The sequence below is a fragment of the Ovis canadensis genome, chromosome X (genome assembly GCF_042477335.2).
Source record: "Ovis canadensis isolate MfBH-ARS-UI-01 breed Bighorn chromosome X, ARS-UI_OviCan_v2, whole genome shotgun sequence".
NCBI lineage: Eukaryota > Metazoa > Chordata > Mammalia > Artiodactyla > Bovidae > Ovis > Ovis canadensis.
The window spans coordinates 59,075,702-59,087,846 of NC_091727.1; the positions used below are offsets into that span (position 1 = coordinate 59,075,702).

The 12,145-nt window shown below is 45.5% G+C and overlaps 2 protein-coding genes across 28 annotated transcripts in view; one reads left to right on the top strand and one right to left on the bottom strand.

The window, feature by feature from the left end:
* Positions 1-8,385, bottom strand: part of RBM10 (RNA binding motif protein 10) — a 26,467-nt gene extending 18,082 nt beyond the window's left edge. For 8 of the 27 annotated variants that reach the window (XM_070290254.1, XM_070290246.1, XM_070290252.1 and 5 more), the window contains exons 1-2: positions 7,696-8,385; positions 5,670-5,811 (exon numbers count right to left, since the gene is read on the bottom strand). In XM_070290254.1, coding sequence (XP_070146355.1) covers positions 5,670-5,686 — 17 coding nt within the window. In that variant the 5' untranslated portion in view covers positions 5,687-5,811; positions 7,696-8,385. Of the gene's footprint in view, positions 1-5,669; positions 5,812-7,664 lie in introns of all 27 variants that reach the window. The other 19 variants (XM_070290249.1, XM_070290247.1, XM_070290242.1 and 16 more) reach the window with 9 other exon arrangements.
* Positions 7,578-10,699, top strand: NDUFB11 (NADH:ubiquinone oxidoreductase subunit B11). The gene is made up of 3 exons (XM_070290262.1): positions 7,578-8,706; positions 10,189-10,319; positions 10,474-10,699. Exons 1-3 carry the CDS (start codon positions 8,500-8,502, stop codon positions 10,598-10,600), a joined length of 465 nt encoding a protein of 154 aa, XP_070146363.1. The 5' UTR covers positions 7,578-8,499; the 3' UTR covers positions 10,601-10,699.
* The last annotated feature ends 1,446 nt before the right edge of the window (positions 10,700-12,145 follow it).

A 12,145-nucleotide genomic window follows, 5' to 3' on the forward strand; every position in this document is an offset into this window, starting at 1 on the left:
TTCATCCTTTTGAATAGTGTTCTATGATGTACAAAAGTTTCTAATCTTTAAAAAAATTTTATTTAATTTTTTGGCTGTGCTTGCTCTCAGTTGTTGCAGTACGCAGGCTTATCCCTAGTTGTGGCATGTGGGGTCTCTAGTTGAGGTGTGCGAGTTAGTTGCCTTGAGGCATGTGGGATCTTAAGTTTCCTGACCAGGGATCAAGCTCATATTCCCTGCACTGGAAGTGTGGAGTCTTAACCACTGGACTACCAGAGAAGTCCCAAAGTTTCTAATCATGATAAAGTTTATTTAAAAAAATGATAATTTTAGATTTACAGAAAAGTTCAAAGATAATAGAATTCTCATATACACTTCACACAGTTTCTCCTCATGTTAAGAGAACCATGGTACATATGTCAGAACTAAAAAGTTAACTGATCTATAGATTTCATTAGCATTTCACTATTTTTCCACTACTATCCTCTTTCTGTTCCAGGATTGAATCCAAGATACCATACTGCATTCAGTTATCATGCCCCTAGTTTCCTCTGGCCTGTGAAAGTTTCTCAGTCTTGCCTCGTTTTTTTTTTTTTAATGACCTTGACAGTTTTGAAGCATGCTCGTCAGGTAATTTGTGGAATGTACCTCAACTTGGGTATATCTGATATGTTCTTGTTATTAGATGAGGTTAACAGAGCTGACGGAGAAGGCGATGGCACCCCACTACAGTACTCTTGCCTGGAAAATCCCATGGACGGAGGAGGCTGGTAGGCTGCAGTCCATGGGGTTGCAAAGGGTCGGACATGACTGAGCGACTTCACTTTCACTTTTCACTTTCATGCACTGGAGAAGGAAATGGCAACCCACTCCAATGTTCTTGCCTGGAGAATCCCAGGGACAGGCGAGCCTGGTGGGCTGCCGTCTCTGGGGTTGCACAGAGTCGGACACGACAGAAGCGACTTAGCAGCAGCAGCAGCAACAGAGCTGAGCTACCCATTTGATCACACTACATCTCAGGTGCATGCTATCAACATGACTTACTACTGGTGACGCTGAACTCGATCATCTGGTCATGGTGGGGTCTGCTGTAAAGTTTCTTTTTCCCTTATACTCTATTCTGTAGAAGCAAGTCACTAAATCAGCCCACACTCAAGAGGAGGAAAAATTAATCTCTACCTCCTAGAGTAGGGAGTATCTACATATATTATTTGAAATTCTTCCCTAAGGAAGATCTTGTGATCAAATGTTTTTAACTCAACAAATCTTCAAAAGTCCAAATGTTTAACAACAAACTGTTGGCAGGGCTGTATGGGAAATAGGCACTCTCATATTGGTGGTACGAGTGAAAATGGAATGATCCCCATGGAGGGGAACTTGGCAATAGCTGGCAAAACTAAAAATCTATATGCTTTCTGACCCTCAATTTTTCTTCTGGGAATTTAATGTGCTGAAGCAGTATGTATACAGAAATAGTATTCAATGTGACACTGTTTATAACAGCAAAGGACAAGAAACAACTTAGAAGAGTCAGAAAAATTCTGTTTAAAAAAAAGACTAATGATGGGGAGAGGAACCCCATCAACTATTAAAATGTATTATAAACGTCCTAAAAGGACGTTTTTGGACAACTGATGACATCTGAAAACAGACTTAAAAGACAAAAGTACTGAATCAATGTTAAATGTCTTGATATTGATAAGTATCTTGTGATTATGAAAGAGAAAGAAGAACTGTAATATTTTCTATAGTATTTACTGCTCATCCACTAACTCAAAAGATTCTGAAAAAAAAAGGTGTTACGTATAGAAAAGGAGAGGCAGAGGGGAAGGGAGAGGGGAGGAGAAAAAAATGGAGGGGGAAGGAGGAGGGAAAGAGTAGGCTTGTAGGTAGGCAAAGCAAATGTGGCAAAATATTTACAGTTAGCGCTTCTGGGTAGAGGATTAAGGGAGTTCACTGTACTTGCAATTTTTTTTTTGGTAAATCTGAAGTTTTTTCAAAGTAAGAAGTTATAAACATACATATATATATACCATGATCAAGGAGGGTATACCTTAAGAATATCAAGGATGCAATTTAATGCAATTATGAAGTTGATAGACAAAAGGAGAAAAAAGCATATAATTATGAAGTTCAATACTCATTTATGATCGGTTTTAGCAAACCAAAATTAGAGAATTTTCTTGACTTATTAAAGACTACATTTTAAGAGCCTACAGTACACATCACACTTGATGCCAAAGCAAAGGAGGTTGCCTATCAGGCCCGGACTGATTTAGAAAGACAATAAAAATCAACAATGATTGAGTAGAAATAACAAGAGAACACAGCAGAGATAAGGTAATTTACAAAAATCAGCAGCGTTCATTTACCCCAGCAAATACCAGCTTGAGAAAAAAAAAGATGCCAATAAAAACTACTGAAGCACCTCTGAATTACTTTAACAAACAATATACAACCAGATTAAATTTAAAACCTTTTGCACAGCAAAGAAAACCATCAACAAAACAGAGACAACTGACTGAATGGGAGAAAATATTTGCAACCGGTACGACCAATGAGGGATCAATATCCAAAATATATAAACAGCTCATAAACTCAATATCAAAACAAACAAAAACAAACTTGATTTAAAAACAGAGAAGACCTGAATAGACATTTTTTCCAAAGATGACATACAGATGGCCAAGAGGCACATGAAAAGATGCTCAACATCGTTAATTATCAGAGAAATGCAAATTAAAACCACAGTGAGATATCATCTCACACCTGTCAGAATGACTATCATCAAAAAAAAAAAAAACACAGACAACAAATGCTGGTTGAGAATGTGGAGAAAAAGAGGACCTTCATACACTGTTGGTGGGAATGTAAACTGGTGCAGCCACTGTACAAAACAGTATGAAGGCTTCTCAAAAAACTAAAAACAGTCCACTCCTGGGTATATATCTGAAAAAAAAAAGATCAAACACTAATTCAAAAAGATACATGCACCCCAATGTTCACAGCAGCATTATTTACAATTGCCAAGATATGGAAGCAACCTAAGTGTCCAGCAATAAATTGAGTGGATAAAGAATACGTGTTATACACATACACACGAATTAATCAGCCATAAAAAAAAAGAATGGGATTTTTCCATTTGCAACAACAGGCATGGACTTAGAGAGGGTATTAATGCTAAGTGAAATAAGTCAGAGAAAGATAAAGTCTGTATGATATCACTTATATGTGAATCTAAAAATTAAAACCAGTGAACATAACAAAACAGAAATAAATTCACAGATATAGAGAACTAGTGGTTACTAGTGGAAAAAAGGAAAGGGACAGGGACAAGACAGGTGAGAGCATTAAGAGGTACAAACAACTATGTATAAAATATATAAGCTACAAAGATATATTGGACAGCAGGGGGAATACAGCCAGTATTTTGTAATAATTATAAATCAAATGTAACCTCTCAAAATATATCACTATGCTGTTCACATGAAATAATGTACATCAACCATACATCAATGGGGAAAAAAAGGAGTATCCAAGACCTGTATTTTGGTTTATTCAGATTTTTATGTCCTTTAAATGAATCTTGTAGGTCTTTATGACCTGTTTAAGAGGATGAGATGACTACTTACAAAGATGACAATTTTCCTGAAGTATATAAATTTAATGCAATCTCAAAGTTCTTGAACTTTTTGAAAGACTTGATAACTTTTTACATAAAGCTACAAAATGACTAAGTCAACTTCGAAAAATAAGAGCAGAGTAGGCACTATTAAGACATTCTATAAGGCCACAGAACGCTAAGGTTCTGCAAAAGAATAGCAAAAAGACCAATGCAACAAATCAGACCACTCAAGACAGATCCATGTACATGTGGGAACTTGAGATGAGATGAGGTACCACAAATCAATAAAGAAAGAATGACCTATTTTGGGGGTGATACTAGGAATACTGCCTACTATATGGAGGAAAATAAAACCAGAACCTACATTATAACATATTTAAAAGTGGACTCTAGATGGATTTAAAGACCTGAATGCAAAAGGTAAATAAAGTTAGGGATCCAGAGACAGGAATAGAGAAGATTTTTCAAAGGACAGATTTTAAGAAAAAAAGTGATGAGTTTTAGCACACCAAATGTAAGAACAGATATCCACCCTTGAGAGAATTATTAAATAAGAGGCAGCAGACACACCCCATGGTGTCCTTGGGACCAATTAGAAGCAAAGCACTGACATATAGGTAGCAATACAGACAGATCTTTAAAATGCAGTGCTGAATAATATAAAGCTCAGGAAACAGAATGAAAACTGTAACATTCTGCCATTTGTGTAAATTGAAAACACTCCAAACAAAACCACATATTTTAGAAGGATACATTTCAAAGACAACAGAGCAGCTGCCTACAGCTATGGGAATTGCAAATAAAACAGGAAAAAATAAATATGGCAAGAGGCGGTCTTGTACCAACCTGTGACAGAAACATACCTTGAACTGGAAAAGTATGATTAACTCAAACCCTTGCACTTGAGGTTCTTTAAAAGCCCAAAGAAAGCCAGTGGCTTTACCTTGTAGTGAAGTCTGAGGCAAGTAAGCTACCTACTCAAAGTTAGAAATTGCCACACAGCACTACTATTGAATACCATCCAAAATCGAATGCCTTTCACAAGACATTTTGAAAGGTCAAGGCTGAATAACACCTGATGATAACCACATCTCAAATTCGGGCTCATCACTTTTCAGAAACCAAAATGTTATAATTCTACATGTTTCAAAAGGGGGTGGTAGCAGAAACACTTTGTAAGGCAATAAAAAAATTATTTCCTCCATGACTTTTTCATAAATCTACTGACTTTTGATAGAGGCTCTCTGGGACAGTTAGGTCTACTTTTCTATACAATCTTTAAATATCAGGAATGAATCATCTACATTAGAATCAAGTAAGGTGATCCACCAGTATGGTAAGGGTATGATCTAGGATCTCTGTATTTTACCAAGTGTCCCATCTGTTTCTGGTTAGTCCCAGAGTTTAAAAATAACTGGATGAGTGTCCACACCAACTTCACCCCATCCTGTCCCCGAATCCCAGATCTTAAAAAGACCGTGGCTGAGTAATACTATCTGACCTGGTTTGCCCCATACATTTTCTGAGCAAATTTCTGACTCTGAAGGCAACGCCTCCTCCATCCATCCCTCAAACCCAAAGCTACAGCCCATACCTCTCCCCTGAGAATCCACAGGCACTTACAACCCAACAACTGCCCACCTGTCACCCACCTCTGTCTGTCCTGTGGTGGCTGTCCATACCTTCCATACCTACCTGGGTCATCCATCCAAAGTGGAAACCTGGGCATCAGTCTCCATGCCTCCCTTTCTCTTGATCCCTTCCCACCCTTCAACTGCACGTGGTGCCTATCAACCAGAAACTGTGTGGCCTCCCTTGTGAGACCCTAAGTGAGGAGAAGGCTGCAATCTTATTTGTCTCGTTTATCAATGCACTCCCAGAGCCCAGTACATGTCCTGGCTCTTGAGTGCCAAGTACATGTTTGCTGAAAAGAAACCAATCATCTGCGGCACTGTTTGGTTTTTTCTTGCCCAGATGCCCCCTCCAAGCACTTTCCTGGATCGATTCTCACACAGGAACAAACCTAAGCTGCTTGGGAGAGGGTGGGGGTTAGAGGGGAACTCACCGTCTTTCATACTCCATGTCCTGACAGGGCCTGCGAGGGCTGCTGGGGCCCCTCCTCAGCCGCTGGCTCCGTTTCACTTCCCAGCCACCCCCAGTGCTGCCACCATGATCTGCCAGCCTGGGTGATGCCTCCTGCAGGGACTCTGGGAAGAGGAGAAGGAAGAAAGAGGTCAGGGCAGTTGTGACAGAGAGGGTCTCCTTGAGAAACGCTTGGTGCCAAAGCTCTCTGCTGTCCCCAAGCCCAGCAACGCTGTATCCCAACTCCTAGGGCTCCTGAGGATTGGAGCAGGAAGGCAGCCCTTATTTGGCCTGCTGCTTCCCTTCCCTACAAACGCAAGGCTAGAGCCGGCCACCCTGGAAATAGCACAGCCCTCGGCAGGCACGGAGCATCTTGCAGAGAGACCTGGTGGTGCCACCCATCCTGGGATCACGGCTTTGCCATCTGAGACTGGTAGACCAAGCCTGGAGCTACTTGCCCGGGGGTGGGGGTGGGCTCTCGGTGCTGGACGACTTGTCTGAGATTGGGCACACTAGGCATGGAGGCAAGTTTTCATGACAGGAGTCCCAGGCACCCACCAGGCTCCTTCCATGAGCTGCCAGGTGCCATTTCATCCTCCCAAGAAGATGCTGGCTGCCCACTATGAGACAGCAGGAGACCATGAAAGGTTCCGGGGGTAAAGGGGCGAACTTGGCAATGAGACAGCTGCCGCCTCCCTAGGCTCTGGGCCAACACAGTTTTGGCCCTCACTCGGCAACTGGCTCGGCCCTGAGCCTGTCTCTTATGCACAGCCAGGTTCCCCAAGACGGCTCCCTACCCAGGGCTCTGGGCCCAAGTTATTCAGAGGTTAAAAGCAGCCCTTTTGGAGCCTGTTTTGAAGCATTGTGTTATTCTGCTGGAATGGGAGAGCAGTCACTTCATGGCAATCCTCAGTGCTGCGGTGAGAACCAAGGAGGGCCGAGAGCCATGTGACCGGGCCAGGGGTCACCACAAAGTATCCCTGAATCTTCAGGCCCCACCCTCTAAACAACAATCAAGCAAAAGCCAGGCGTTAACAGCACCTGCCCAACACTAGGTTGCCACCACACCTTTCCTTCATGTATACATTCCTGCCAATTTTCTCTTCCTCCTAAAGTCTCAGGGAATGAGAGTTACCTGCTCCCAGATGGGTAAGACTTAGAATCACAACCAGGGAACCCAGTGGATGAGAGCCAGAGACAAAACCCTCAGTATATCTGGCAAAGGCATCCATAACAGATAGGGACCCAAGTCACAGGCTAGAGCCCCGAAGAACTACAGGCCAAAACCACGGACAGGGACCCACAATAAATACGGGTCATAATCACACAGGCCCCCCCCTTTCACAGAATAAGCATTAGAGTAACCAATACGAACCTCCCCTCCCCCCAAAAAAAGGAGCAGTCAAGTCTTACACACCTTCCTTGCACTTTCCTCCCCCACCCAGTAAGTGGATTATGGCCAGTCCTAATAAGACTTTCTATGGGTAAGGACCCCTTCCCCATGGATAACCAGAGTTACAGACAGAGGTTCCGAGGATAGAGACCCGAGTCAGATCGACGATCTCCCTTCTCCTCCACCCAAGAATAAGGACCAGAGCCACAGAACACTTCCCCATGGGTTGGTTAGTACCAAAGTCACACACGAAAGCAGAGAGCACACTTTTTCGGCTAAAAAGAAAAGTCGCAGACAGCGGCCTCCCACGGAAAAAGTTCGGCGTCGCAGACACAGTGAGCCATAGGAGCCCACTCCCATCCGTCCCTCCCTTCCCCCAAGCCGCGTGCACCCATCCAGTGCCCCAATCGCGCACGCGCCTCTGCTCTCAAAAGGAGAAAAACAAAAAACAATAAAAAAAAGACACCCTCTCCCAGGCTCACAATGTGCAAAGCATCGGTCGGTTCTGCGCGAAGCCCAGACCCATCGACCACAGTCCGCCCTCGTGGGTCCTCTATGCAACCCCCTCCACCCCCGGCCCCTTACCTCCACCCCCACGACCAGCGTCGACTCTCACCTTCTGCGCCCGGGCTGTCAAGGGAGGGCTCCCGGACATCACCTCGGCCCGCCGCCACCTCCTCCAACTCTTCCAGCTCTGCCCGAGCCGGTCCGCGCAACTAGCAAGTCCGAGGCTGGAGGCAAAAGGGCGGAGGAGGGGAGGGGAAAAGCGCCAGGAGCGCTGCCCTCCCCGGGAAACCCACTGTCGCCTACTCCCAGCCGGCCGCGATCACCAACACAAAATGGCGACGATGAGAAAGGAGCCGGCGCTTCGACCACCATCCACCTACTAAGGGAGCGCGCTCTGGCCAACCCCGTCTATTGGTCGCTGTCAGCCCTCGGTCATCCCTGGCCTATTCTGATTGGCAAGCATATTGCCACCCCTTGCGAACGCCCGCAAGTCGAGAAAAGCGGCAGCTATTGGCCAATCCGGCGAGGCTGGCGTTTTAGAAGCTTGGCTTCCTTCGAAGATGAAAGACCAACGGAAGCTCCGCCCCTTTCGCCGAAGGGCGAGGCAGCTCTCCGCGCGATTGGTTGGGAACATCCACGCATGTGTCATTGCTTTCTTTTCGTTAAGTAAATTCCAGAGCCTAGCGGTCAGAAGTTCCATAGTCTGACTGAGAGGATAAGAGGGTGGTTGATTCCCTGAAGTCATGACAGAGTGAGGCAAAAAGAACCTCTCACCCGTTCGAAAGGAAAGTCCTGATTCGGGACCTATTTCGTGCGGCGGGGGCGGAGCGACAACTCTCGCGCTTAGAACAACTGCAGCTGCGCGGAGTCACACTTCCGTCCCCGACCCCGAGAGCTTGCAGAACGATCTGTTATGGCGGCGGGGATGTTGGGTTTGTGCGGCCGCCGCCTTTTGGCAGTAGCGGCGACGCGAGGGCTCCCGGCTGCCAGTGTTCGCTGGGAATCTAGCTCCTCCAGGGCTGTGATCGCCCCGTCCACTCTGGCGGGAGGGCGGCCGTCAGAACCGACTTTACGCTGGCAGGAGGACTCAGAACCCGAGGACGAAAACCTCTATGAGAAGGTGAGAGGGAGGGGAAACGGGACGCCGGAAGGGTCAATCGGGGACCGGCGGATAGGGCGCCGTAGAGGACGGTCTTAGTCGGCTGGGAATTGCGCAGCTGGCGAAATCTTCGAAGATTTGGAAATTCTGCCTAGCTTGTTTCCTCCTTTGTACGGGTTCAGGGTCAGAGATTGGCCTTATTTTGCAGACAGACATCAAACCTGAAGTGGGCAATGTTCAAAGCACGTTTGAAGCAGTATAGAATAACAATGTTACTAACACTGGTGTGGTGCTTGCTCAGGTGTTTGAAGCACTTTACATACATTAACTCATTTAGTTCTCGTAATAAACATATTTCGAGGTAGGTGGTTTTGGTGTACCCATTCTACAGATGAGGAAACTGAAGCATAAAGATGTTAAGTGACTTGCCTAAGCTCACATAACTGAATGTGTGGCAGAACTAGGTTTGCTGTGCTATCTGATAGTGGACTGAAATCAGAATGCCATAGTTGGAATACAGGCATTGACCTTGGGCAAGTAGCTTAAGCCCTTGATGCTTCAGTTTCTTTGTAAGATAGGGAAAGTATTAGGACATTTTCTAAAAGAATAAAATACTATATGTGCCTCCGGTATTTAAATGAGTCAAAATGCTCAAAACGGCAGCTGGCACTTAGTACAAATACTCACCATTAGAAGTTTGTTTGTTTGTTTTGCCACTTTCCACCTCAATGGGTTATTGTGCAATTTGTGCTTGTGAAAAGGCCTGGCATATAATAGATGCTTCATCCATACTGACCCCTTGTTGAGGGGCTTGGATATATAGGATACTCATTCATGCATTCTGTAGCTATGCATTGAGGGCCTGCTGTATGCCAGGCTAAGTTCAATGTGCTATAAATTCAGCAATATAGAAATCAGATAAAGCCCTTGCTTTCATAGAGCTTATGTGGTACTGGAGAATATAGAAAATAAACATGTAAAATATTAGAAAACAGTAAGATAGGGTATGCAACCAATAATATAATGTGATCAGAGTATTTGAAGGATATGATACTTTGGTAAACAAATAAATGCTTGAAAGAAAGTTAAATAAGATAAGTGGATGGAGAGTTATAGGGATAGGAAGTTATGAGGTTGAAGAAATAGGAAATAGCCAATATCAATCATTTTTGACCTGTAAAAATGTCAATTTCCTATAGGTCAACTTAACAGATAAGGTGACTAGGGAGTGCCTCCTAAGGGGAATGAAGATGAAGCCGACAGCTTGAATAAGGAGACAGATCCAGCCCCGACTAAATCTGGGGGAAAGGCTTTCCAGACAGAAGGAACAGCAAGTGCAAAGGCTCTGTGGTGGCAAGGAGCTTGACAAGTCCTAAGAACAGACAGGAATTTAGGGAGGGAGGAGAGATTGGTTCAGGGTGAAGTTGGAGACCAAGTTATACAGGACCAGCATCAGGCTCTGTGGAGCAGCAGGAAGCCCTCGTTGACTTCTCTCTGCCATAGAACCCAGATTCCCACGGTTATGACAAGGACCCTGCTGTGGACGTCTGGAACATGCGAGTTGTCTTCTTCTTCGGATTCTCCATCGTCTTGGTCCTTGGCAGCACCTTTGTGGCTTATCTGCCTGACTACAGGTGTGTGGGGTGTCCAAGAGAGTGGGATGGGTGGAGACAGAGGCAGGGGTGGATACTGTAGGAGACTGCCAGGAGTCCATTCCCTGGGGAACTAAGATGGGGATTGATGTCCACTGAGGCTCCCTCACATCTTCCCTCATGCTGCTGCCTCCAGGATGCAGGAGTGGGCCCGCCGGGAAGCTGAGAGGCTTGTGAAATACCGAGAGGCCCATGGCCTCCCCCTCATGGAATCCAACTGCTTCGACCCCAGCAAGATCCAGCTGCCAGAGGATGAGGACTAACTGGTTGCCAAAAGGGGCATAAGAAGCACCACCTTCTCTACCCTGCCTGCCATTCTGCCCTCTCCTCAGAGCCCCTAATTAAAGGGACTGAAAGTGTGACTGGCTGGTGTTGCTTCTGTTGTGAGAAGGATGTGGGAGTGGGGGTGTCAGAGTAGGGGTGCCTTTTCTGGGTATTCTGGTTATCTGTTGCCATGTGACAAACACCCTAAAACTTGGTGGCTTAAAACAATTTAGTATTATGTTTCATGGTCCTATGGTTGACTGGGCTCAACGAGGTAGTCCTTCTTGAAGATTTGGGTGGTTGCAGTCAGATAGTGGCTGGGGCTGGAATCATTGGAAGGCTCAACTGGGTTGAACGTCCAAGATGGCCTCTTTATTTCCATGTTTGGTACTTGAGTCTTCTATGTGGCTTCTCTCTCCAGCAGAATAGCCTGGGTCTTTTGTACGGTGGCTCAGGCCTCCTCTGCATAGAGGTGTGGCACATGGGAAGAAATGGACAGCAGCCATCTTTAGAAAAAAAGCTACCATACTGGGACTGCTTATGTTGGAAGAAGGGCCAGGGTGACCAGGGATTGAGGGTGGTGGCTCAGAGCTGGGCTTTTCTATTGCTGAGGATGAGTGTTTGTCTCCCTCCCTGCCTTCTCTGTTTTTCTCAGTGCTGGGGCTTTCACCTCTGCCTTGTGTCTTGGTGAATCTGGATGCCTCTCTCTTCCCCTCTGTCCCAATCTGAGTGGTGTCTGACTCAGGATGCACATCTCTCTTGTCTGTGCATGTGTCTATTTCTCTCCCTGCCCCCTTATCTGTCTCTGTGTTTTTCTGTCTCTCTTTTGATCAGGAAGTCTCTCCCCACTGCCTTTCCCCCAAACATTCTTTTTTCTGGGAGTAGGCCATCTGCTTGCATCAGGGACTCATTCTCAGACTCTCTTTGTCTCTGGATCTGGAAGATGGAGTTGGATACTTGCTCTGGCTCTTTGTTTCTTTCTGGGGAATATCTCCTAAGATCCCTGTTAACTCACCATCTAGGCTCCCCTTCATGCCCCTGCCATCTCTGCCCTCTTCTCTGTGGCCCCCTTCCACAGCTCCAGCTTTCAGATTCCCACATCATGCACTCATTGCTCCCATCTCTGTGAGTGTCCCTGCCTGGGATATCGGAAAGTGCAAGAGCCTCCAGTCACTGGCTACCAGAAGAGCATCTGGCCTAATGAACCCTCCACTACAGGTGATGCATATCCCTAACTTATGACTCGGGAGGAGTCCTAGTTGACTTGTATGTGGCTAAGGTGAGAGCAATGTCCATGTAAACCTTCCTGGAAGTGAGCAGTGTCATTCCCTGAGTGCTCTCCTGTGGGGCCAGTCTCCCAACTTGAGGGCAGCTCCAGAGCAGACAGTACTAGTGTGTCAAGGGAGCACTCCTACTACTGGGCATATACCCTGAGAAAACTACAGTTCAAAAAGACATACGTATCCCAGTGTTCACAGCAGCACTTTACAATAGCCAGGACATGGAAGCAACCTAGATGTCCACTGACAGATGAATTGATAAAG